The sequence below is a fragment of the Mus pahari genome, chromosome 5 (genome assembly GCF_900095145.1).
Source record: "Mus pahari chromosome 5, PAHARI_EIJ_v1.1, whole genome shotgun sequence".
Taxonomy (NCBI): domain Eukaryota; kingdom Metazoa; phylum Chordata; class Mammalia; order Rodentia; family Muridae; genus Mus; species Mus pahari.
The window spans coordinates 105943732-105971396 of NC_034594.1; the positions used below are offsets into that span (position 1 = coordinate 105943732).

General features: G+C 46.3%; 1 protein-coding gene across 1 annotated transcript in view; it reads left to right on the forward strand.

The window, feature by feature from the left end:
- Positions 1-5373: 5373 nt before the first annotated feature.
- Positions 5374-27665, forward strand: part of Rab7b (RAB7B, member RAS oncogene family) — a 24688-nt gene continuing 2396 nt past the window's right edge. Inside the window, exons 1-5 of the mRNA XM_029539121.1 lie at positions 5374-5496; positions 13712-13779; positions 14445-14571; positions 15035-15250; positions 23113-23238. Of these exons, the coding sequence (XP_029394981.1) occupies positions 13727-13779; positions 14445-14571; positions 15035-15250; positions 23113-23238 (522 nt within the window). The 5' untranslated portion in view covers positions 5374-5496; positions 13712-13726. The remainder of the gene's footprint in view (positions 5497-13711; positions 13780-14444; positions 14572-15034; positions 15251-23112; positions 23239-27665) is intronic.

Consider the following 27665-nt stretch of genomic DNA (forward strand, 5'->3'; position numbering starts at 1 on the left):
GAGTTGTTCTCTAATATCCGTATTATTGCTCTGTGGCTGCACACACACACACACACACACACACACACACACACACACACACCACACTATAAACTGGCACCATTATTGGTATGTGATGTTTTTGTTTCTACACAAAAGCAATCATGGTCTATGTATTCTCTAAATTGCTGATTTCCTTTCAGAATATGGAAGCTAAGGCAGGAAGTCGGTGAGTTCAAGGCCAGCATGCACTACACATCAAGACACTGTCTTTTAAAAAAAAAATGGAGGAGCTGGAGAGAATGGGGGAAGAGGGTAAATCTGGGGTTCTTGACAATGCAGATAGTTCTGTCTTCCAACATCTCTCTGCTGTCTGTATATCCCATCTTCTCTCGGGCTAATTTGGTTCTTTGAGATTTTGTCCAATCTAAAACAATAAATACTTGGTTTATACCAGGGACCATGGGGTTCTCTGAGACGTGCAAGGTCTCTAGGACAGGCCCACTCTGTCACTTACAGGCAGGAGAAATGAAGGACACACCCAAGGCTGAAGTAGATAGTTACCCTGGATGTACACCGGCATTCCGCTCTTTGTTACAGGTATACACATACTTTTTGTTCTGCCTTTATAGATTGTATTCATTTCATTTGTTTTATTACCTTATGGCTTTGTGGTTTATTCAGGACAGTTTGTTGTCCTAAACCAACTATCCAAGGATGAGATTAGAAGGGTTAATAATGTGAGTTCTGGGACTGGCAAGATGGCTCAGAGGGTAAGAGCACTGACTGCTCTTCTGAAGGTCCGGAGTTCAAATCCCAACAACCACATGGTGGCTCACAACCATCCATAATGAGATCTGACGCCCTCTTCTGGTGTGTCAGAAGACAGCTGCAGTGTACTTACATACAATAATAAATCTTTAGGCCAGAGTGAGCGAGGTCAACCCGGAGTGAGCAGAGGTCCTAAAAATTCAATTCCTAACAACCACATGAAGGCTCACAACCATTTGTACAGCTACAGTGTACTCATATACATGAAAGAAAGAAAGAAAGAAAGAAAGAAAGAAAGAAAGAAAGAAAGAAAGAAAGAAAGAAAGAAGCCGGTCAGTGGTGACCCATGTCTTTAATCCCAGCACTTGGGAGGCAGAGGCAGGCAGATTTCTGAGTTCAAGCCCAGCCTGGTCTACAGAGTGAGTTCCAGGACAGCCAGGGCTACACAGAGAAACTCTATCTCAAAGGAAAAAAAAAAAGTGAGTTCTGAGCTGGACAAGCCCAGACTAGATTCCCACCATCAACCGCACACCTGCTTGCTGGTAAAATGTACATGGTAATAGGAAGTGCTTCATGAGGTCATTTGAGGACTCCAGGCATGCAGTCGTTTGAATGAGAATGACTCCCATAGGCTCATATATTTGAGTACTTGGTCCCCGGTTAGTGGAACTATTTGGGAAGGATTGAGAGGTGTGGCTTTGTTGGAAGAGGTGTGTCACTAGGGGTGGATTTTGAGGTTTCAAATGCCCACATTCTTAGTCCTAGTTAGCCTGCCCCCTCCCCTGTCTCAGCTCTCAGTCACTACTCCACCACCATATCTGCCTGGCTGCCATGCCCCCTGGCATGATGCTTATGAACTCTAACCTTCTGAAACTGTAAGCTCCCCAGCATGGAGAAGCAGTTAGCTGGCTTGTAGGCCCTCACCCATCAAGGAAACTCTCAGGAAACACAGAGGCCCTTGAGACAAAAGGCTTTATAAAGTACCCCAAGGCCTAAGTAGGGGGCCAGTTTGGGAACAGCATAGCATCCCCAGCAGGTCCGCTCCTTGGGGTCATTTCCTGACAAGAGTTCTCTAGAGTATGCTGACCTGGGGCTGCGTGTCTAGCAGACTGAGAAGAGAGGAAGTCCAGAGGATGGACATGACGCATGAGCCACACCACTGGGACAAAACAAAAATGGAGACCATGGCTTCACACCAGTCCCACTAGCTCTGTCACAAAAGTGTTGCTACCACCTGGCCTTCTGCCCTTTTCCCCAAGGGTGTTTTCAAGAACATCCTCACTGATGCTCTGATCCCACCAGTGCCCTTTCGCACATGCCACACGAGTGCCTGACTGAAAGTCACTAAAAGCCCACCTTTCCCCTGTTCCCACTTCCTGCAGTTCCCCCTGAGTACCAAAAAACATTCAAGCTGGGACAATTTTCATGATCATCTAGGACCTTACATCAGTTTAAGCCCCTCCCTTCCACACATGTGAGTCACCTTAACCATTGAACCCTACTCCCATCCTCGCTTGCAGGGGAAATGATGTCCCACACCTGCAATCCCAGGACTCAGAAGGTAGGGAGGCAGGAGGTTCAAGGCCAGCCTGGTTTACATAGAAGCACACCACTACCACCACCTCTCTCTAAACAAACAAAACCCTAGTTGGAACTTTACAGAGCAGAGCATGCACAGCCAAGGCATTGTCAGCCTGAACTGGGTACCTCAACTGGGTGCTTTTCCGGTGTCGGCTCTCTTCTTTACTTGGAGATATTGAGAGTAGCATCTCTGCCTACTCCCAGGTCACTTCCATTTACCAAACCTGCATGTTTCCTCCACTCACCCAACATATACACAGCCTGCCAGACCTTCAAACTCCAGTACAAATTCCTTCTTCTTCCCCTTCGAATTCCAACCCTAGGACTACCATCTCCTTCCTCTGTGTATGTCTTTACTCAGTCAACACCAGGATCCATTTAGGCCCCAGACCCCCAAGAGTCTGCCTACTCAGACTACTGAGTGAATACAGTGGGTGTGGCGGACCATTCAGTGGGTGGGCATCAAGGACGCTTTTCCAGAGCAGCGTGACGGAATAAGGAAGGGGAAGCGGCTGACTTCTGACTCACGTGGATGGAGGAAGTGGGGGCTGGAGTCTGATAGCTGCCGTCTTAGTTTCTAAAAGTCACTGGAAACAGTTTTGCAAAGAGTACCTAAAAGAACAAGTTTCAGTGCCCTGTTCAGACGCTATAAAAACCAGCTGCAGACAGGGCACTTCCCATACCACAAGGGTCGTCAGCATCAGCAGGCCTTGTGACATCTTCTGCAAGTCCACGTGCTACCACATGTCTAAAGCATATGCCCAGCCACCATCTCACAGATGTGTAGTCGTTTCCTCTGGGATAAAACCCTCCATCTTGGAGGGATGCTAAGGGAGGTAAGGCAGTCCATTCCTCAAGAATGCTTTTTTTTTTAAGCTCAGGAAGTAAATAACTTAAAGGCTTCAGGGAGTTCCTAAATCTGATCAGGTGAACATTACACACACACACACACACACACACACACACGCATGTACACGCACACGCATGTACACACACACAGCATAAATAAGCAGTAAGCAATGCTAGGCTGCTTAGAAGGGGCAGAGACCAGCCAAGATGCCTGGAAGAGTCACTCTGCAACCTGTTGTACAGTGTGTTCCAGGTTCACAGCTTTTGTGAGCTGTCACCTATGCTGGGGTGGGCTTTGATGATGCCGGCATCTTTGAGTCATTTCTGCTCCTGTGGTAAGTATCCCCTCACCTATATTCCCGAGAGTCACCCTAATACGACTTATTGGGATAGACATTAGTGACCTCACTTTGCTCTGTTGTTGGCTCCCTATCTGAGAGTAGACATTTGTTCACATCTCCCCAGTAACAGTCACACAACACACAGACACACAACTGCATAGGCAAGTTCATTTAAAAGCTGGTCTCCGAAAAAAAAATAAAAAAGTAGAACAATATTAGGGAAACTTCTCTCAAAAAATTTCTGTCCAGCTCAACTCTGCTTAGCTTATGAGATGTGGAGCATTCAGGGTGGTGTAGGCTTGAGGGAGCCTCTAAAGGACAATAGTCCAGGAACCAAGGCACTTCCATAAGCCAGGAACTATCAGCACACTGCCTTGGCTTCCTCAGCAACCAAAATACCTCACTTGGGTAAGCAGGCTTTAGAAGGTCTCAGCTTTCCTGTGTAGAATTCAGTACAGAAATCATTAAGTACCTTTTCCCAAAAGTGTTTGCTAGCTGGTAGAAGGAAATAAGCTTCCATTTCTGTTCCACTCTTTGGTAGGGCCAATGCTGGCAGCACAATTGGCCAAGTGTGGGCTCCAAGGCTACCCATCTGCTTTCCAAATGCAGGGTTCTATGGCTAGTTTAGACACATGGTGGCTGGAAAGCCCCATCAGAGAGAGAGAGAGAGAGAGAGAGCTATGGAACTGGGAAGAACTTTCTGACAGGACAGTAATCAAACAAAGGAATATGTCTACAAAGAGACAAACTCCTAACTTATGAGGAATGTGAAGCACATTAGATACACCTTAAGGGGACCCCCCCTGAAATCTGGGGAGTCGTGTCTAAACTCACTCCATCTGCCTTTCATCTGCCAATTATACACAAGGCATGGTCTACAACAGTGAAATGAGATGCCCAAATTAACTGTGTGCTAACAGCATCTTAAATTACCATCTTCTTCTAGGTATTTCAGGTTGGGCAACAACCTAACCAGAGAGGCCCAGTGTGGGATTGTGGGGTGCCAGGACATGCCTTACCCTCTTACAAGCCCAATATGGTATGGTGTGCATATGTGGTATGGTATGGCATGTGGTGTGGTGTGCATGTGTGGTGTGCATATGTGGTTTGGTAATGCGTGTGGTGTGGTGTGCATGTGTGGTATATGTATGCGGTGGTGTAGTATGTTATGTGTATGTGGTGTGGTATGTGTGTGTGGTATGTATATGTTATGTGAATGAAGTAGAGGGTGTGGGTGGTATAGAATGGGTGTGGTGAAGGAATGGGGCTTGTTTCGTGTGTGTATAAGGAGTGTGGTACAAGGGATGTAGGGGTGTGTATATGAAGTATAAGTGTGTTATGAATGTATAGTGTGGCAGGGTGTTGGATGTATGTATATCTGCATATTTTCTGTGTGTATGTGTGCATGTGTATATAGTGTGTGTGTGTGTGTGTGTGTGTGTGTGTGTGTGTGTGATATGTGTGAGGTGAGGGCAAGGCCTAAAAGCAGAACGTCTTCCAGTCTCACTGGTTCACTGGTGGCTGGACCCAATCTGCTCCACAACTGTTTGGGAAACAAACAAAGGGTTCCTTTACTGGGACTCCCATGGACAGAGGCAAATATCCCTACGAGCCCATAAATTGGACATGTCACCTCTCAAGCCCTGTGTCCAAAAGTTTCCCAACTCAAACCTGCCGTTCCTCATCCCCTGGGATCAGAGTCCTGTTGAACTGAATATTCCTGATGCCCTGAATCCACGAAGCTCTGAAGCCTCGCTTGCTTTCCCTGTGCACTCCACCCCCTCCACCCACACAGCTGAGGTCACCCTGGCCCAGCCTCTTTTGCAACTTTCCCAAGTCTGTGCACAGAAAGACAGGAGGAAAACTCAGAGGGAAGTGGCCTCTCACCAAAACCGTTTACGCCCTCAATACTGGCCAGATTGAAACTGCCACTCCGAGAAGAGAGGCCCAGACCCAGAACTCCCACCTGTGTGAGGTGAGTGTCGTACAGCCATGCCTGGAAGGGGCCTGGCAGCTGTCTGTCCTTGCATGTGCCCAGCTGCGCCAGAACTGTTCATGTGCTGGTGAAGAGGAATAGAAACCAGGTGCAGAAATGAGGCTAAGAACCGGGCAGGTGGGGAGTTTTAATACAGCCCAAAGACCCCTGCACTGCAGAAAGTTCCTGGGTGTGGTGGAGAAAGGACTTCCCTGCCAATCAGAGGGAGCTGGGGCCCAGCCTGGGAACCTGCAAAGGCAGCAACAGACAGGACGGGCAGCTCCAAGGAGGCTGTCATTCTGCTTCTAGACCTGCAGGGCCTGGAAGAAACCAGGACCTTCCAAAAGGGCTAGATCCTACGGCATCTGGCGGCTCCTTGGCCCACAGACAGGGGGCCATCTGGGATGAAGATTCAGAAGCTGTCAGATAAAGATGAGCTCTCAAAATAGGAAAATATTCCTCTTGTTCTAATCCATAAGAATTTCTCCAGGCGAAGAGCTACCGTGTAGGAGCTAATGAACAGAAGTGGGCAGATCCAGGTTCTACTCTAAGCTGGCTACTAACCCAGTTTGTTGATGTTTGGGGTGTGTGTGTGTGTGTGTGTGTGTGTGTGGTGTTGTTTTATGTGAATGATAGGCATGCATACTTACCACAGCACATTTGTGGAGGTCAGAAGACAGCTTTGATGAGTTGATTTTCTCCTACCCTTATACGGGTTCTGGCGAGTACCTTGACCTGCTGAGCCATCTTGCCAGCCCACCAACTAGTACTGACTACAGAATCCATTAGGCTATAGTAGCATTTTGTAAAACGTAAGTGTTCTATAACTGCTAGGCATTGCATATTGATAATAATAATAATAAAAAAAAAGAATTGCTTTGGGCTTATAGGTCAGTCCCACACTACAAAGATCTTAAGGAGATAGTAGTTTGTGAGTATCCTTAGACATATACTGTGCTTCTGCATAGCAGGCATGCACTACATGGGTGTGTGGATTGACAGATGCCTGGATGGATGAATGAATGGATACATGCATAGAAAGGACACGTGGATGGATTGTCACTCTTTGGGGAAGTTTCTGTGTCTGCAGCATCAGTCACCATGCTTTGGGAACAGATGGGGTACAGTGAGATAAGAGGCACTGTCTAGGGTACCGGTAGTCTACTTGGGGAAGCAGGACAAACATTTCCCTAAAGAGCTTAAAGGATGAGAACGAGGAGCCTTCTGAAACCAGCACTGTGGGTGTGCTTTGCAGAGGAAGCAGGTTTAGACCTGCAAGGATTTGGGTGGGTGATGCCAACTGTCAAGTGATTCTGGCAGGCAACAAAGCCTCCTGTTCCTCGAAGAATCTCATTAAACAGAAAACCTTACACTCAGTCTGCAAGTCCACAGTTTGCCAGAATGAATAAAGTATGGGGTGCAGGGGTGGGGGAGAAGAGAAACTGTGGAGCAATACTAGAAGCCAGGAAAGATTGAATACTGGGCAGAGAGACTGGGCCTGCTGCAGAATTCTCAGCTGCCGCTGTTCACTGGTCTCCCTGACAACTGACATAGGACCTCATCCAGGACAAGTAGGGCAAGAGACTATGTGGGGTCCTGGTTGGAGTCAGTGGGATATGGATGTGGGAAGGTAAAGACTGAGATCCCCAAGAGTTCTGGTAGATTAGACACAGACCCAAGAAGAGCTCTGCAGCAACACTCTTCCTTGTTTGTAGAGAAGCTATGGGTGGAGCCCAGCTCTGGCTCAGAAGTGCTGTGGGGCAGGACCTAGGGAAGAGGTGGTCCTGTCTGGAGTCCTGCTCTGTGTGGGCTGGGCTGGCTGGGCAGGTCCAGCATTCCAAGCCTGCTACTCACTGTTAAGTAACAGTAAAGATGACTCAGCCTTGCTGATACGAAGATGCCTTGCTTCCCTCTTTGAATCTGAGTCAGTCAGTGAAAAGAGGCCAAAAAGGAAATTGTAGCTACACCCAGTCAGGGGTAGACAACATGGGAGGAGACCTCAGCTACTATCTGAAACCTGGGAGTAGTAGTCAAGAGAGGCCTACTGCTATATGCTACCAAACAGACTCCTTCAGTCCTGGTACTTGGCCAGCCCAGGTCACTCTCTGAACCAAAGATCAAGGCTATGTTTAGATGTCAGACTCACCAAATATTTGCCCTTTTGGGGATCAGGGTATGGGAGTCTTTGGTGGTTGCACACTTCCAAGATACATCTGGAAAGGGCATCAGGACAGCAGAAGGGGTTGAGAAGCTATTAGGATCAGAAGAAGCGAGTAAAACCCAAAGGAAAGACTTCAACCCCACCCCCTAACACTTCCTCCCCCAGTGCCTGGTGTTGCAGAGGAATTGAGCATTTTTTTGTGGATGGCCCCTAGAAGAAACCTGTCCCCCTGGTGAAAGGAATAAGCACTCAGGGCATGTCTGGCTGCTTCCCATGAGTCCAGTGCTTAGATTAAGTGACACCAAGGTCCTGTTAGTATCATACATGCTCTGTATTTGTATCTTGACATCAGCCCTACTGGACATGTTTATGTTATCAAAAATAGCAACCACCTGCAAATAGGATCTCAGGACCTTCTCTACCAATCCCCACCCCACAACAGTGTTAAACTGTCATCTGGATCTCTCCCAACATTGAGATCCCGTTATGCAAGCATAATATGACACACATGTGCCATCTGCAGAGGAAGCCACAGCCATAAGTGATGTCCATTTTATCCAGGAGGAAAAAGAGACTTCAAAAGTAGTAATACTCATGGCTCAAGTCACAGATGGTGTAGGTTAGGGAAGAGAGTGGGCTCTCTGACCCCAAAGTCACAGTCATTGCCTGGCAGGAGGCAGCCTCTCTCTCTCTTCCCCAACCCCCTGTCACGGTGATTCATCCAAATAGGAACTCACACTCAGATGACTCTGGGCAGCCACATAGTCACATATGCTTTGTAAAGAGAGGTTAAATCAGGGTAAAACTGGGGGAAAAGGAGGGAGGGGGTTAGTCTTTCATTAATATTTTTAAATTACAGAAGCAATTTAAGATTGCAGAACAAACTTTTTAAATATACACACTTAAGATGCAATGGAAACTCTTAGCCTCTCTTCTGCCTTTCCTCATCTCTCCATAGCTGATACGTTCTATCTGTGTGTTTCCAGGACACACACCTGAAGGGTTAAGCTCAGAGACACACTCAGTGAGCTGACACTTGGGATCAGTCATACACTGTCAAATGCTTAGATCTGGGGGGGGGGGGGTGGAGTTTAACTTAAATTATCCGAGTGTGTTTGTACACTATCACCTCATCCTTTTTAAATGGCCTTGCATTTCAGACTATCTATGGATTGATTGGCATTTGTATAGCAAGTCTGGCATTAAAAGAGACTATGAATTTGAGAGGGAGTGTGGCAAGGTTGGAAGCAAGGGAAGAGTTGGAGGGTAGATTTGGGGTAGGGAGAAATGGTATAAATATAGTACACATATGTGACATTTTTAATTAATTTAATTTTTAAAAAAGAAAGTATGTAATCGGTGGCGATTCAGGTAGAGCGAATATGTGCTCTGATAGGGCCTCAGAGAGTCAAGCTATGTTAATCTCATTCACCTCTACTAATGGCATAGTCTCTTGGCACAGTGGCACATATTTATGGTACTAGATTCTTGGGGGTCTGAGGTAGGGGATTTCTGGTTTGAGGCCAGCCTGGGCAAGGACATGAGACTCCACCTCAAAAAGGTGTGAAAGTGCGGCTCTGTGACAGAGTATCTGCCTAGCAGGCTTCAGGCTTCCATAATTTTTCTAATATTATAAAACAAACTGCCTAGTATATGGGTACTCCCGTTTCACTTGTTATATGGCTCATGGCTGTGACAACATGCTTGACAAAGAAATTTAAGGGGATAGGGACCTATTTAGACTTGAATTTGAGAGAGCAATTCATTGTGAATGGGAAAAGCATGGGAGAAGGAGACAGGGCAACTGCTTACACTGCATCTGCAGCCAGGAAACCGAGAGGAATATCCTGTGCTCAGTTTGCAATCTATTTATTCAGCCTGGGATCCTAGACCATGGAATGGTGTGTCCATGTTTAGGGTGTATTTTCACACCTCAATCACCTCGGTCTAGAAACTCACTCCCAGATGTGCACAGAGGTTTGTCTCCCACGTGATGCTGGATCCTGTCAAACTGGCATTCGGTATCAACCATCTATGCCGTCTACAGAGCTAGGTCTGGATCCAATTCTCAGCTCCAACCCAGGCTCTCCCACTACAGGCAGTGTGTTGTTAGGAACCCCTAAATTAGCTCCTGGAAACCTCTTGTTCTTAGTAAAACAGAGATAATAATAGTGCCAACCCTGTAAATATTTTGTGTGCACTAAAATAACTAACACTCTAAAACCTTAATGCTCTTAAGAAACCTCAATTTGTTCCAGTAAATATATCAAAACAATGCATCAAGCACAAGAACACACTAATTCACTTAATGAACACAATGTGTTATTATTTTATTTACATAGCTTCAAAGCTCTCAGCACAGTGTCTGACCAATAAATGTCAGCATGGTCCACTCTCTTCACCTCCACATGATGTGTCCACTGAGTGCAGGTCCTCATACAGGGCTCCTCCCCAGGTCTCTTACTCTAATAGAACCTCTTTGTTCCTTTGGCTACCTTTTCCCAGTCTGCCTAAGGCTTTTGTTGAACACACCAAATCTCAGCCTTACATGTTCATGTACACAGACACCAAGGCTCCAAACTCTAGTAATCAGAAGGCACCAGGACACAGAAGATCTTTCTCTGACCTCCATCCTAGCACTAGCTCATCCATTATATAGTGTAGTGTTGTGTGAGTTATGAGTGACTTCCCCTGCCCCCCAACACACACACACACACACACACACACACACACACACACACACACACCTTTTGATGGTAAGTATGGAAGCTTTGTTCACATCAGGCCAGCCCTGTAGTAGTACTGAGCCATATCCCAGTGGGGTCACTTCTATGAGCCCTGCTTACATTCACCCCACAGCTATGGTGAGAATAGCCCACTGCACATGATGTGGTACAACCACTGCAGGTGGCTTGCTCAGCTGGTGCTGTCTCATCTTCTGCCTCTATTTTGAAACTCTAAGTCCTTCTAAGCTGTTGTGGTGGTCTTTTAAGTTAAGTTGACACACTGTACCAAAGTGCTAGGAAACAATGTTTCATTGCTCTCAGGCCCCTTCCAAACAGATAACTGATGCCCAAAGACCTGCCCCTTTCAGAGATTTCTCAATCACTTCTTGGTTGCTTGCCTTTGTGAGCAGCAACTTTGTTGTAGTATACCAAACCAGGTTGGTATCTTTAGTTCCCTGCCTCCACATTCCTAGGTGATGGAGAACTTTTGCTAATTAGCTAAAAGAATAATGGATGGATGGATGGATGGATGGATGGATGGATGGATGGATAGGATGTGAGAGTCATAATCCACATCAATCTTGCTTCCTCCCCAGAAGCAAATCAATCACCTTTTCCATTCTCCATTCCCAGGATTTTATTTCATTCTCTCCTAGGAAATATCACCACACCACATGCCTCGCATCTTCAGGCCTGCCATGTTGCCAGTACCACTTTCTAGTGTTACTCCGTCCCTGTCTTCCCTGCTGTTTCCTAGGGGAAGTTCTTTGTGTTTTATCTTAAGTGACCCCAGTGTCAAGTCTAGGCTTTCATGCGTTCCCTTCACAGGAAAGGGGAACATTTGTTTATGCCCAGTAATTAATTAGTTATTAATTATTAATTAATGCATATTAATTAATTGGATTTAATTATTTTACAATGTATACATTTTGTTTTTCTTGGGATCTCTGCATATGGTGCTTGCTCAGCATTCACAAAGCCCTGGGTTCAATCCCCAACACTGAAAAAAATTAATGCAATTGTGATATTAATTGACACTTAGATGATCTTGCACATGTAACTTAGCAACAACTTTTCACTCAGATTATAGATCATGAACTTTTCCCCACATATAATAAAATACCCAAATACTCTACTTCAACGACTACTAAGAAAGTCATCATCATGTATCCTAGCCTAAGTACCTCATCACTGCAGGGTATTTATAAGCAATACTGGAAGGACGGTCTTGAAGAATAAAAGTCCTTGCTCTCAACAACAGTGAGGATCAAGCAGATATGTGGAAGCCATGGTGAGGTCCTGGCTCTGCCTGCCACCAAGGGCCAAGTCTGGGTCCATGATCCTACTGCAGCTTGAATCTGTGTTGATGTCTGTGGCCCAAATTACCATCAAAGGCCAAGGGGGTGTCCATGGTCTGGGGTGTCACCAAAGACCATCTTTGGGTCATGCTGTTGTGGGGAGGGGCATGCTGATCTGAGTTGCCTGCACTGCCACCTGAGGCCATGGGGACATCTGGGACCAGGCTGCTGCCGGGGGCCATGTCTGAGTTCATGGTCCTATGGTAGCCAGGGTCTGTAATGATGTCCCGGGGTGTGTTATTACCCAAGGCCATGCAGATGCCTCTGGTCTGGACTGGTACTTGAGGCACCATGCTGACCTGGCCTTGTCCCTCACCTAGGCAGCACAATAGAGCTGACCCTGACATCAGGGGAACTGGTGAACAACCCCAAGGTCATGAGAATGGAAGAGCTGGATCCATGGCTGGCTTCAGTACTCAGGAGAGCAGGCCTTCAACCTTACCTGGGCAGTACCGTAGAGCTGACCCTGGTAGTAGGTATGTAGGTGTGCTGCCCCAAGGGCATCAGCACGGGAGAGCTGGCCCTGCCTCTTACTGGCTGTGGCATTGGGTAAATGAATGAGAACAATGCTGGAGAGCTTGCCCTGGTGCTTCAGGCACAGGAGAGATGGCAGGCTGTCAAACTTAGCTATCTCCCAGGCCCAGATCTAGGGCTTTGAGTTGGCCAACCCCAAAACACACCCCATCTGTGATCTGCTGAAGCACATGAAAGGGTCAATCCTGCAGAGTCAAAGCTGCAGGATCTCCATGAGACAAGACAACACCAGGATATCTGAGAGGAGTCCCTGTGAGGATCAAATATAGATATCGTAGCAGAAGCCAGAGGCCTAGGAATAGACCAACAACTCATTGCAATGAATATTTGCAAGTAAAGATGTGTGGACAAAAGGGCACACTGTGGGACACACTGCAACACACTACAGCTTCCACAATACCATTTTCTTTGTTGTTGTTGTTGGTGGTGGTGGTGGTGGTGGTTTTAAGATTTATTTATTTATTTTACATGTATGTGTACTCTATCAGCATGTACACCTGCATGCCAGAAGAGGCTATCAGATCCCATTACAGATGGCTGTGAGCCATTATGTGGTTGCTGGGAATTGAACTTGGGACCTCTGGAAGAGCAGCCAGTGCTCTTAACCTCTGAGCCATCTCTCCAACCCCCAGCACTTTCTTTTTTGTTCTATCTTATTTTCTTTTCTTTTGCAGGGTAGGTTGCAAGGACAGAGGGTGGATTCAAAGTGATGGGAGAGATGGGTGGGATTTGGGTGCACGATGTAAAGTTCACAAAGAATCAAATAAACATTGGAAAGGAGAAAAGGCATTTGCTCAAGTTCCTGGTGATTTCTGTAGAGAAATTGCTAGAAATAGAGGTCAAAGCTATTTTGAGGCTCGCCACACATGCTGCCAAGTAGCTTTCCAGTAATGTGTACGATTTTACCCCCTTCCAGCTTCAGCGAAGAGCCTATGATTGGCAAGTGCCGCACACTTTGCCTGGGGGGAGGGGTTCTTGTCCATCCAAAGCCTCCAGGCAGCTGTGACAATGAATCCCTTGTCCTGCCCAGCCCAGCCCCTCTCCCCACGCTGGCCTCCATTCCTGGTTCTAGGCTGTGTTGTGTGAGGTCTCTGTTCAGATCTGTCCTGCCATTTGTCACTCTCAGCTACATCCCAGAGCAGGACTGGAAGAGCTGAAGGGTGAGTGAGTTGTCGATCTTGGAACTTTGGCAAGGGAAAGTCAAGGGAGGGGTGTATAGGGTGCTGAGTCATGTGTGCACTTCAGGACTAGAGTCCCTTGCAAGATCTGGTAAAGCAGAGGAAAACAGAACCCACGGGATGCTAAATGCTATTGCTGGGGTATAGTGGAAGACACTTGAGGGAGTCTGCAGTGACTGAGTATGGGAGGGTTAGCCTCTGCGACAATGGCTACAAGCAAGACCCGCCAGTGCGAAAATGACTTCTGTTTCCCCACAGGCCCTGAAGCCCCTCATGAATCCCCGAAAGAAAGTGGACTTGAAACTTATCATCGTTGGTGCACTTGGGTAAGCCAAGCCTGGCTGCTGGGTGTTTGCTGGAGAAGAGCCTCACCTGAGAGTATTAAGGCTGTGCTCCAGACTGTGCTCCCACCTCCAAGGGACCCTGTCTGAGTCAGAGTGACAGCAGAATTGCACCTTCCTTCTAGGAAGGAAGCATCGCTGAGAGAAAGAAGCTAGCAAAAAGCTCTTGGTTTGGGTCCAGCTCTGGAGCCCCTCTGGATCTCTGGATCGTCCCACTCTCTGCTACACCCAACCAAAATCTATACACTGTTGTAGGATACTTAACCTTACCCCAAATGGCTCAGTTTGGTTGGTTTCTGCTTCTAGAAACTATTTCGTATCCTTTGCTCCCCAAAGGGTGGTCTCTAGACCATAGATAGATACTAGAAATTCAGAATCTGGACAACTCTCTGAGCGGCCTGAGACCAACCTAAGGTACACACTGTTGTTCTGTGTCTATCCTTATTCCAAAGCCCTTTCTTAAACTCCAGAAAAAGAAAGAAAGGAGAAAGAGGGGGTGGGGGAATGATAGTGCCCCGAGAATAGCACTGGAGTGGGCATGACAGGTGTGTGTGTGTGTGTGTGTGTGTGTGTGTGTGTGTGTGTGTATGTGTGTGTGTCTTTATTTATAGGTATGTGTTTACACATGTGTGGAATCTTTTTTTCTTCAGCGTGGGAAAGACCTCTCTCCTTCACCAGTATGTACACAAAACATTTTTTGAGGAATACCAGACCACGCTGGGGGCCAGCATCCTCTCCAAAATCATCATATTGGATGACACAACTTTGAAGCTACAGGTGAGCCATGCCCTCTGCCTCTTTACTACACACACGCCTGAAAATCACCCATGTACACAGCAACATGTACTAGAAGCTCAGAGGATCTGGAGAGAGATCAATAAAGTGCATGGGCTAATTGAGCTAAGCCTCATTTCTTCACTGGGGCGCAGGCACACCCACTTGTTTATCTACTACAGCAAAAGTGACAAGGACAGATGACCTACAAAGCCAACGATATATTTACTGTTTGGAGCTGAGCTAACAACCTCCTCTACCCTGATAAACTTGAGAAAAAGTGAGAGCTAAGAGCTGTGGTAGAGTTAGGGGTTGGGGAGAGGGTTCAGTGCCTGGGTATGGAAGGGCACACTTACACCAGGATTTTCCCCATCCAGAAATGGCAGCTTCGGCATGATACAAACTTGCTGGGGCTTCCCTTCAGTCACTCATCAGAGCCCTGTGGGGCACTGCTCTTCTCCTCCAGATCTGGGACACAGGTGGTCAGGAACGGTTCCGCTCAATGGTATCAACATTCTACAAAGGTTCCGATGGCTGTATCCTGGCATTTGATGTTACTGATCCAGAGTCCTTTGAAGCCCTGGATATCTGGAGGGATGATGTCCTGGCAAAGATCATCCCTATGGAGCAGTCATATCCCATGGTGGTGCTGGGGAACAAAATCGATCTGGAAGATAGGAAGGTACTGTTCATTCATTCCTTCATTCATTCACCCACTCAACAAACTGTATGTAACAGCTGTATACCTCATGTTGTGTTGAGCCTCATATACAGTGCTGACAGAATCCTTGCCTTAAGAAATCTACCATCTAATAGTGACTATTATGGTACAACATGGTAAGAGCATTGACAGTATATACTTTGGAGATTTGGAAATCACAGTGAAAGGCCATTTAAGTCCAGAATAGAGAGCCAGCTTCTTAGAAGAAGTGGGTTCTAGGCTACAGAAGCAGAATGACATGAACTGAAACCATGAGTAGCAGAGAATCAGAGAGTTAAGACCTCAGAGGAACCAAGAGTCAGATCTTGGCGGAATTTGATTTCATTTCGAATCATATTTCTACGTGGAGTCGCACAGGAATCTAAAGACATCAATTCTTGGATCTACAAGTTTGTTAGGCAACTAATCATTTCTCACTAAGTTAGGCATACCCAGGATAGCCAATGAACCCTTTGACAACTGGTCTACCCCATGATTGCAGTGGCCGTCCACCTGTGTAGGTCGTGGCCATCATAGGGCTGTTGGGTGGAAAGTTCTTTAACCTTTACATGTAAGCAGAGAAGGAATAGGGATTGTCTTGATTTGTAAAGCATGGCATGAAGGTATTTTGTGCTGATCAAAGGAACTGTTAGAACCACATTCTCTCAGTATAGCTCATGAAAAACCTTGATGGGAAATGGAGTCATGGCATCTGAACCCTGTTTTCACAGTGCTTCAAACAGAAAACCTCAGGAGAATTGAACCAAAACTTAGCACCATGAACAGGACAGGAGTTGGGGGAGACAGAAGGTATGCTTCCAGCTGCCCCCACCTGCAGAGAAACGAGATCCCTGTTCAGAGAAGACATGTTTAGTCTGGGTGTCCAGAATCTGAGAAGCTTAGAAAACCCCCTTAAGCAACTAGGAAACCTGCAAGCTTTGGGACACCTAAGAACAAAACCTCAGGGAAGAAGTGTGTGCTAAGATCATGTCTTCAGTTCTGTGTGACCAGTTCTGGTTGGAGACTCAGTGTCAGTCAGGCATCCTGTCTCAGACAGTAATCCAAGTCTCAGTTTCTTTCCTCACTGGGTCAGCTGCAGTGGGAGCTTCCCCATTAGCTTCGCAAGTCCACAATCTCCACCTGCTTGGGTTAGGTAGGAGCTCTGGGGTATAGTCCTGTCTGGAGTGAAGTAGGAAGTAGGAAGACGGAGAAGTGGTCAGGGAGCAGGATAGTTCTTGTTTTGTGGGTCTCTCTTGATGTAGCCTTCTTTACGTTCTCGGGCCTGGCATGTGTGGTAAGGTTCCTCTTTTGGAGCCATTCCTTTGGGTCCTTCAGCCTCCCTAAGTGGGTGACATTTCATTATGCACAGCAAACACATTGTGCACTCTTCTGCTTTCTTACTTCAGCTCTAATCCTCTTAAGCGCCCCAACTTTGCTGTTTCTTTGTGGAACATACCCATGCCTTCTGACCATATTCTAAGGAGTCAGTTCTCTCTCCACCTCATGCTCTTTCACCTTGGAACCCTCAGGTATATGCAGACCCCAGCCTTTCGTGTCCACCACGGTCCAGAGGCCATCTGTCTGTTAGCGACCTACCTCAAGGCCCTCCTATGGGAGGCAGGAGTAACTATATTTACAACACAGCTTTCTCCAAGGAATCTTTCTTACCCAATCCTTCCTTCTAAGGCTCTTCTGTTCGTGCTGTGGGCATTAGTTATCTAAGAGACTTCATCATGAGCCCTTGGAGATACACATGGTCTTGTGGTCACCCCACTGCACATCCGTAGCCTATCACATTACAATACTGATCTAACATCCATTTTAACATCTACTTTCATACACCTGTGTGTCAAGGTGAAGTAGTTTAAGAGAAGGGGGCCAGAGTTTTCTCAATGAAGGAAGAGGTACCACACTCCAGTGAATGAGGAAGTCAAAAAGGAGGCTTAAGACTCATGGTAAAGGTTGGATACTTAGATTCTCTCTAGCTTTTATAGATTCCAAATTAATATGATTTATGGTTGGATTCTGATTGCTTGGGTAATTAAATCCAAACACCAGAGGATGAGGTGGTGAAGGACAAGAACTGACAAAACAGGAAGAGCTCAGCTGAAGGAGGAGGCTGTGAGCTTAGGTGCATCTGTGGAGTGTGTTTCAACAGCCCTGCTAGAGTAGATGCTAGTACATGCAGGTACCTGGGACTGAAGCCTTTCCAAGCAAGGGAATCAAAGGGTGGAGGGCTCTGAAGAAACATAGGAAATGGGGCAGTTGGAGCACCACACATTAGAGAGCAGGGTGTGCAGGAGAGAGGAAAACTGTGGTCGAAGAGAAGAAGGCCAGTTTTGTGTTTAGATCTGATTCTGTGGAAAAGATGGAAAAGCAGAGAGGTTGATAGCAGAAAAATAACGTTCTGGCTGCTCTGAGTAGTGGCAGCCTTGTGCTGATGGAGAAAGGAAGCAAGATTGCAAAACGTTCAACGAATGAATGACGGATACCTGGCTGGGTGTAGAGTAGGTGATGGCTCATAGGATAGGTCTGAGCCAAGCCCCAGGGTGATGGGGGCATTAGCTTTGCTTTAGAGAAGAATAAGGGACTGGAAGAAGCAACAAGCACCAGGCAAGCCAACCCCTCCATCCTCTTGGAGAGACACATGTGGGAATGGCCACAATGGAGATGGTAAAAGGGAGATGGAGACCCAGGGGAAAGCCACCAAATGGGGCAAATAAATGGTGGTTTGGGGAAGATAAAGGAAGTTTGTCAGCCAGGTAGGCCCAGAGGGAGGGCTTGGAGGGAGGTGGCCTAGTAGGAACCAGACGTGCTGAACAATAATGAAATGAGTTCAGGGAAGTGTGGAAGAGGAAGAAGGAAGAGAATGAAGAGAGACTTAACACAACATGGATATTGTTAAAGCCAAGAACTAAGTGGGGCAGCTACCACCCTCAGCTCTCTTCACTCTGGTGCTGACTTGGCAAAAAGTTTGTCAACCCCTGGTTGGGATGAGGAAAATGAAGACTTGCCAAGTGTTAGGTATCTAGGGAGCTTGTAGTCATGGGCTGAGGGGGTGGGTACCATCCCTTTCAGCACCCCGGCTGAGCCAACCACCCATGGTCCACCACACTCCTTGCATGCCCTGGGTCCACTCCAACCTCTTCTCTGCCATGGCAACCAGAAGATGGGTTTCCTTAGACTGAGAATTAGGGGAAACGTTGTAATTGTGTCCTCCTTAATGAAAACACAGTAGTTTTCCTGCTTAATTAAAGGAATATAAGTATTTAAAAGTACATTGCTAGATTTGGGGAGGAGGAAATTCTGGGCCTGAGTAGTGATGACGGTCACTCAAGAGCAGGCATATAATCATGTCCTGAGTTATACTCTTAAATGAGACTACACTGTTAGCTTTTATGTGGTGTATATTTTACTACGAGAAATACACACATACATATATGCCAACACATATATACAGCCAGAATTATTTCAAAGAAATTACTGGCTCACCTTTGTTTAAAAACCCCTCCTGCAGAAGCTGATAATGGGAAAACCTTAGTTCATGAGAAAGGGGCTGTAAATTTGAGTTTCAAGGGATTTATTCTCTGAAGCTTTAATGCTTTGTTCCGTGCCCAGTGGGATGAGTTCTGACCTACAACCAACTGGAATCAGAACGGTGTTTTCTAGTCTTTGTTATTTTTGGAGGTTTACTAAGTAGTTTCAGATAAGCTAATTCTTTGAAAGCTTTGTTTATTTTTATTTTATATTTATGAATATTTTGCTTAGTGCATGTAAGAGCACCACATGCATGGTGAGGTGCTGCAGTACCTACAGAGGCCAGAAGAGGGCATCAGATTCCCCTGGAACTGGAGTTATAGTCAGTAACTGAGCTGCCATGTGGGTGCTGGGAACCAATTCCAGATCTTCCACAAGAAGACCTGCCGAACCATCTCTCTGGCCCCTCTGCTAATTTTAAATATATGAGATGGGAAAACATCACAGCTAATATCATGTTAACTGGAGCCAACCTGATGGTTCAGCAGTAAAGACACTTGCCACAGAGCCAGACGGCCTGAATGTGATGCCTGGGACAAATCGATGGAAAGAGAATTGACTTCTACAACTTGTTGCTGATGTCCATACACGTACACATACACATATATACCACACACACAAAATGTAAATTGAATGAATAAATAAATAAATAATAAATAAATAAATATAAATAAATGTTTGTAATCTGCTCTAGTTTTGGTCAAACATTGGTTCCTAATGAATGAGCAGAACCAAAATGTTAACAGTTCATTGTAAGCAAGAGGAAAGCCCTTAAAAGTAACACTGTGTCTCCAGGTACCACATTTTAGATTTACTTTTAAAGTCCTCTGAGCTTAAGTTATAAATAACTGTTCTGTTTCATACATAAAAGGTAAGATGATCCTCAAAGTCATCAACTCACAGCTGCAGTTGGCAGGGCAAACAGAAAGGTGCTGCCGTCTGATGGCTTCTTTCCTAGACAGCCCTCTGTGGGGGAGGGGCTGGAGACCCAGAAAGAAGTGACTTGGCGCACAGTCTCAACTGACGCCTTCGACATTCCACTCAGTCATTTTTGAGACCAATCAGAAGGGAGGCAGATAAGATGAAGGTAGGTCTTACAGGCAGACGCCGAGGTCACTGTCTGCTTCAAGGGAAGGGACAGCAGAGCTGTGGCTGCAGCTGTAGCCGAGGGTGTGACATCCAAGCTCTCTCAGTGAGTGATCAGCCTTGGACACTGTCCCGGACTGATGTAAGGACAGTGTCCTCAGCAGATCGCAGCCTAGAGAAAGAGTTACTCTGCACTCACTTCACTGTTGACAGTAACTGCTGAGTACCAGATAACTTGGAAGCAGTTAGATACTCAGGGTCTGCAGAGCTGGGAGCTAGAGTGGGCTGGACATGAGGAAATGAAAGTGCAGACTTTGCCCTCAAAGACTTTAAAAGGTTCCTAGCACCTTGAGTACCCAGGATGCTGACTGTGTACAAGGTGTTACTATCTAACAAGATGTTATCCAGGTGTAAGGTATTAATATCCAGTGATTAAATATATACATGACACTAGTACAGACATCTCAAATGTCCCTCTAAACCAGTGGTTCTCAACCTATGGGTCGCGACCAACAGAAAACACACATTTCTGGTGCTCTTAGGAACTGAGACACTGATCCATAGCAAAATTACAGTTATGAGGCAGCCACAAAAATAAATTTATGGTTGGAGGTTCCTAAGACCATTGGAAATACATGTTTGCAGATGGTCACAACCCACAGGTTCAGAATCACTACTCTAAACAGTCGAGGACTAACCTAAGGTAGAAGGAATCTTCATGGCTTACCAGTTACAGGAGGGAGCATTTCTCATCCACACTGGGGTCCCTCTTCCCAAAGGCAGGGACAACTTAGGCATCAGAGGCTAAGACTGAGGTTTGGACATTCTCGTTTAGCTGACCACAATCTTAGGTTGCAAACCTCACAATGGCAGAGCAATGCTGGTGGGAAACAGAGGCGCTGTGAAAAGAAGACAGAGCCACTGGGCTTTCCTGCCAGTCCTGAGACCGGGAGAGCAAGAACCAGAGACAGTGGAAGCAATGGGACTTTCTGATCTCAGTAAGACAGCTGTTCCCAGAACCTGCAAGTGACGAGGAGACGATGTGAGGAAGGGTGGCCTTTGGTCTCCCGGCCTGCCTCGTGTTCTAGGAAAAGGGACAAACGATCCTTTCTCCTAGAGAAACAGCCTGATTCCCTTAAATACATTTAAATAATTTTTAAAGTGCCAGTCACAGCATATAGAAGATATCTGGTAATTTCCCCTCAAAATAACTAGTAAGACAGAATGCTCTTTGGTATGAGTCACCTCTCAAAGTAATTCAGAAGCATACTTAGTAGCCCCAAACTATATCCAGCCATTTGCACTTGGGAGCAATGTCTTTTCTCAACTGGCTGAGAATTTAAAAGGTTCTGAGCCCAAGCTGAAGGGAACTACAGTCTCATAGGGTGACAGTAAAGAACAAGGTTCTTATGTAGAGTCTGTCAGCAGCAATTCAGATGCTAGGAGAATGCTGAGCTGGACCTGCATCCATTCTCCCTTTCCTGAGCTGTGTGATTCAGGGCTTGTTTCTGAACCTCTCTGAGCCTCAGTATTCCTGCCTATAAAGTGGAGCTAACAGCTTCCATCTCGTAAGTTAGTATGTGACAGGGGGTGGGATTGTAGGTGAGTTGACATATGACCAAGTGCTTAATACAGAGTCTGACCCCTGGCTAACCTTATTCACTGTTCAGACCTTACCGAGAGACTGGAGTCCTCCTGGCATGGATCTGCTCAGTCGGCATGGAGGCAGACAGCATAGAGGCAGACGGGAAGCTTTCTGTTTCCACCCTGCCTACTCTCTGATAGGGCCATCTCCTTTACAGTGACTGAAGGAGGAGCCAGTGTTGAAAGGAAGCTTTTAGCCAGCCCTTAGGAAGCCAGTGAGTTAAGTGGGATCTAATTCTGCCAGGTCTGTGTCCAAATTCACCTTGGCCATGTATCCTGGGAAAGGTGACGCTCCAGGGCAGTGGCCCCAACCTTCTTAATGCTGTGACCCTTTAACACAGTTCCTCATGCTGTGCTGACCCTACCCCCGTCATAAAATTATCTTCATTGCTACTTCATAACATAATTTTGCTACTGTTGCGAATCATAATGTAAATACCTGTATTTTCCAACGGTCATAGGTGGCTTCTGTGGAATGGTCATTCAACAGAATGGTCATTCAACAAAGGGGTCACAACCCACAGGTTGAGAACCACTGCTCCAGGTCCTCATCTATAAAATAGCACTGGTAACACCCAGCTCACAGATTCCTAAGAACTGAAAAGATGGGGCTGGAGAGATGGTTCAGTGGTTAAGAGCACTGGCTGCTCATCCAGAGGTCCTGAGTTCAAATCCCAGCAACCACATGGTGGCTCACAACCATCTCTAATGCGATCTGGTGCCCTCTTCTGGCCTACAGGCATACACGCAGGCATATATGCTGTATATATACATAATAAGTTTTAAAATCTTTTTTAAAAACTGAAAAGATAAAATATGAACTGTAGACACAGAGAAGGCCTTCAGTCATTCAGAGGGGGCAGCGGCCATGTGGTGTGATCATGGAGCTGGGGTGGTAGTGACAGGAAATGTAAGAGAATGGAGTGGGGGGGTCAAAACCTGAGGGTGGCCTCACTTCCTGACAAACTGCTCTCAGTCCCACAAAAGAGACACTTACTCCCTTGAGTGCTGACCCCTTTATATCCTTTCTTCTTAAAATGCATAAGCATGTGTGTATGTGTGCATGTGTGTGTGCATATATGTATATGTGCATCTGTGCATATTGAGGAAGGAGTATATATGCCCATGCATGTGCAGAGGCCAAGGTGGCCATCAGCTGTCCTGCTCTATCACGAATGTCCTTATTCCCTTGAGACAGAGCTTGTCATTGCACCCAAAGCTTGTCATTTCTGTGAGGCTGACTGGCCAGTGACCTCTCAGGACCCTCGTGTGTCTGGCCCACAGCACTGGACATCTATGGTCATACCCAGGTTTTATGTGGGTGTTGAGGATTTGAACTCAGACCCTCATACTTAGGCAGTGAATGCCTTATCCACTGAGCTATCTTCCTAGTGCCATGTTAGTCCTGGCCTTAATCTCCCTTTGAGGCTTCACCTCCTTTACTCAGTGCCATCAAGGTAGGGAGCAATTTCAACATGGGTTCTAGAAGGAACAACCCACACCCAAGCCGCAGCTGCAGCAGTGACCGTTACCATGGTAACAGCGATACAGAAACAGTGATCACTTCTCTCCCTCAGGTGTCCCAGGAGGTGGCCCATGGATGGTGTAAAGAGAAGGATATGCCATACTTTGAAGTTAGTGCGAAGAATGACATCAATGTAGTACAAGCCTTTGAGGTTCTGGCCAGCCGGGCTCTGCTGAGGGTGAGTGATGTGGTAGTAGAACTAGTCAGAACTGCCCTAAGCTGGGTCCTCAGGATCTTCCAAAGAAGAAAGTATGGGCATAGCTAGGGGCATGGAGGGGATAGGGGTATTCATCTTCCTCATTATTCAGTAGTTGGATGGGCTTAGCAATTCTGGTGCCACAGATGCCAGAGGCGTGAGTACCTGGGAGTGAGTAATTAGTTGGTTTTACAGTCTGGTCAGCTACCACAATCCCTTGTTGTTGATTGATGTTGGTTGTAGGTACTGAGGAGAGAGAGAAGCTCACCAAGATGCTAAGCCTTCATTTTCTGAAGGAGCAGAATGGTATAGCCTCTTGAAGAACACTAACACCCAGCTAGATCACTCCAGTTACTTTATTGAAGCATCATACAAGCATCATACAAGGTTAATTGGGGCTGGGAAAGGTTTCAGCACCAAGGTTATCTTTCCCTTTGCTGTTCATGAGAGCAGACAACCCACACGAATCTCAGTCCCTTTTGACCGTGGCTAGCCATTATCAAAAGTAAGAACTCCAGGTTTGCCAGAGTGTCTTAGGACCAAGATGAGTGCAGCTGCAAGCTCTCACGTAGCACCAACTGCAGACTTTCCCGAGAGAGAGAACATTTCTTCAAGGTTCAAACAGTCTCATAACAACTTCTCAGCCTCTACTGATTAACCCACAGACAGCAAAAGCTTTGCTGAAACATTTCACTCAAAGCCAGATATAAAGATTTTACTGTATATATCACTACATCTTCCCCCTTTTTGTTTTAAGTAGATTTATTAGGGATAACAATTATTGTTGGAGAATTATGGAGTTATCTAGATAGCCCACAATTCCTTGTTATTGACTGAAGTTGGTCATAGGTGCTATAGTAGAGAGAGAGGCTCACCACGATGCTAAGTCTTCATTTTCCGAAGGAGCAGAGGGGTATAGCATCTCAGTAAATATGGCCTTTTGCCTATCTAGTTGTCTAACATTTTATGCAAATAAATAGGCATACATTTCAAAGCCAGTAAAGTTATCACCACAAAAAGAATTATAAAAATCACAAGAGCAAGAAACTTATCTAAATGTTTCTGTAGCATCCATGCCTATAATATTAGGCAGCTTCTTCGAAAATGTTTCTATACTTTCTTGCTGCAACTCATAAATCAGTTGAAAAGAATTAGGATGACCCAACAAATGCTTTACAAGCTTCTCCCAATCATATTTGTTATCATTGAATCTTAAAGGCATAAGACAATAAGAAGTAATGTTCCAACAACATTTCTATTTCATCCATTCCCTTAATAGTTCTAATTGATCTCCAATGAGTATTCCAGCTTGTCTCAATACAGCGATGTCACCAACTGTTTCCCTGTCTATCTCACTTTGTTGAGTCCAAAGTTCTTAAGAATGCATACGCCAATCTTTAACAAATTGAATAGTTTATACTTCTTTCTGAAGAGCAACTCTAGCTGTGGTAGCTAATGCGATGATTCCTAGAACCACTGCAGTTATCATTCCTGTCATTCACTGGGTTCTTCTTAACATTCTGTCAGCAAGTGTCCACACTAGCATTACCATGCCATGGCCTCGACAATCTCACCGGCTTGCTGGTCTTGCTCTGTGAATATAAACACTTTCAAAAGTAAAGACATACTAGCATTGTCACAGGTATGAAGGGTACAGCGTGTTCGTGTGATGCTATAATTAATTATTAGGGTGCTTTGACACATGTCCTTTCAGTAACACCTTGTGGCATATCTAAAAACTTCAGTCCTGTGCCTGACACTGGGGAGCCTAATTCAGTGGGGGATTTCAGAAGTGATCTCTATGCCAGTCGTCACTGTGGGAGAGAAGTCTCTTGGGACCAAGCATTTATTTAGTCAAGTGGAACCAATCTCCAGCCTATAGGAGTTGCTGACAGTCTCTCATCAGAAAGAGAAATAGATCCAGCTGCTTCAGTGTGATGGCTTTAAAAGCTTGCATAGAGTGTGGCATGTGTGCCCAACACTGCAAGTAGCATCAGACTGGGAAGGAAGAGAAGGAGGAACATGAGTAATTGCAATGCGACTTTTGCATGACAGAGTAGACTTGGTGGTTAGGTCCAGGGAAGGAGCATAGTGACAGCCCATGTGGTGGGCGTAGTCACTGAAGGCTGCCTAGAAGCGATTGTGGGTTTTGCTTCTATGTGTTTGATTTTGTTTTGTTGCTGCAAGGTCTCACTACTCAGCCCAGATGAGCTCTAGTTAACAGTCCCCCTGCCTCTACCTCTACCATATTGGGGGTCACAAGTGTGTGCCACCATGCCCAGCTAATGTCAGAATTTTAATGTTCCAACGTGAAGTTTGAAAGCTTTTAATGGACAGGTGTTGCATCCATACAATACCCAAGCTATTCTCTCTACACAGGAGTGTGACACATGAGGGCCTATACAGAGTGAAGCAGGAGACTGGGGTGAAGGTGGGGTGACTCAGAGGCAACCGGAGGCAAGGGAACCGGGGAGCCATATTGTTGAAGCAGGGCATTTGGAAAGGGTTTGCAGGTAGATAGCGCAGGTCTTTGGAGATGTGGGGAGGTAGGGAAAAAAGGGCAGAGATCCAGTGTCCCCGGATTCAGTTCACGGTGCTCATACAAGAAGTCAGCTATGAGTTTAGTTTATGAGAGAAGGAAATCCAACATTGAAGAGGATGAGGGGAGGGGACATGTGGGTGGTAAAGCCAGCAAGGTTTCTGAGGCTATGGCCATAGGAGATAGCCTCAACACTGAAGAGCCAGGACTTCCAGTAGGTGGTGCTGGGATGTCCATTGTACTCAGACACCTGCCCAGGACACTGGTGCCCAATGGGGCACATCTTGCAGCAGTATATATGCTTTTACAAATTAGAGATTTCACACCAACATGTTATAGGATGGAACTTAAGACCCATATGGACTTTCATAAACATCTTTACATGTTTGCAAACAAATTTTGACATTTCCTCCAATGACCTGGCATCATCATCATCATCATCATCATTATTATTATTATTTAATCTTTTTTATGGTCCAGTTGTTATCACCCTCACAGTCCTCTGACTGTTCCTCATCCCATTCCTCCCCCCTGGTCTCCAAGAGGCTGTCCCCACCCCGCACCCCCACCTCACCAGGCCTCCCCACTCCCTGGGGCCTCAAGTCTCTCGAGGGTTAGGTGCGTCTTCTCTCACTGAGGCCACACTTCTCTCAGGCAGTCCTCCGCTATATATGTGTTGGGGGCCTCAGAGCAGCTATCGTATGCTTCCTGAGACCTGGCCCTTCTTAGAGAGGTCATGTGTTCCTTCACACCAACCCTGAGCTCAGAGGAGGTAATCCAGAGAGTTGCCTCTGTGGGAAGGAGGGAGCTTCAGGCTGGGGAGGAGCTCTGCAGAATCCTGCCCCTACCTCTACTCACTGTCTGTGACTTCACACAAGTCACATGTCCTTTCTAAGCTGCCCTAGCTGACCAGCATCAACAATGTTTTTCTTAGGGGACATCTTTGTGAGGATTTTATATAGCACTGTACAGAGAAGGCATCTAATTAAATATGGCTTCTGTGAAGGGGAGCTGTGCAAAAGGGTTTTCAGCAGGAGAGCTACATGCTGCAGAGTGGGTAGGCTTACTGGGTGACACAGAGACTACCCAATGAACGAGGACACCTGTGAGGGCAGACCTGTCTCACACAACCCCAAACGTTGATTCTTCCTATTTAAGTATGCATCCTAATTTTAAATTCTAATAATACTAGGGGCTTTGCTGAGATATGATGGCCAATGCCCATCATATGAGGTATCTAAGGGCAGCTGATGCTCTGCTGGCCCTGAGACTCTATAAGGGAGGTCTGAGAAGCGCTTTGGGAAGGAAGACTGGCCCTTGGATGTCTTTGGGGACCACTATTCTCAGAGTACAGCAACCGTTCCTGATACCTGATAACAATTCCTGAGGCCGCATTCATGGTTACAACTGCAGCCGGGAGCCTGACCTGCACCTCAGTGCTGTGGAGAAAATAAAAGTCAGAGGCATGGCCCTGTCCCTGGAGTATCTATGGAAAGGTGACTTGAGACAGGCCACCATTTACAGTTCTGTCTAGCATGTAGGAGGGCTATGTTCAAACCAGTGTAGCACAGCTGTGAACACACGGAGTTGGTGCACACCTGTTCCCATACTCACGCCTACATACAGCACTATGTGGATGGAGCACTGTGAGGATGGAGCACTATGAGGATGGAGCACTGTACGGATGGAGCACTGTGCGGATGGAGCACTGTGAGGATGGAGCACTGTGAGGATGGAGCACTGTGAAGATGGAGCACTGTGAGGATGGCACTGTGAAGATGGAGCACTGTGTGGATGGAGCCCTGTGAGGATGGAGCCCTGTGAGGATGGAGCACTGTGAGGATGGAGCACTGTGAGGATGGAGCACTGT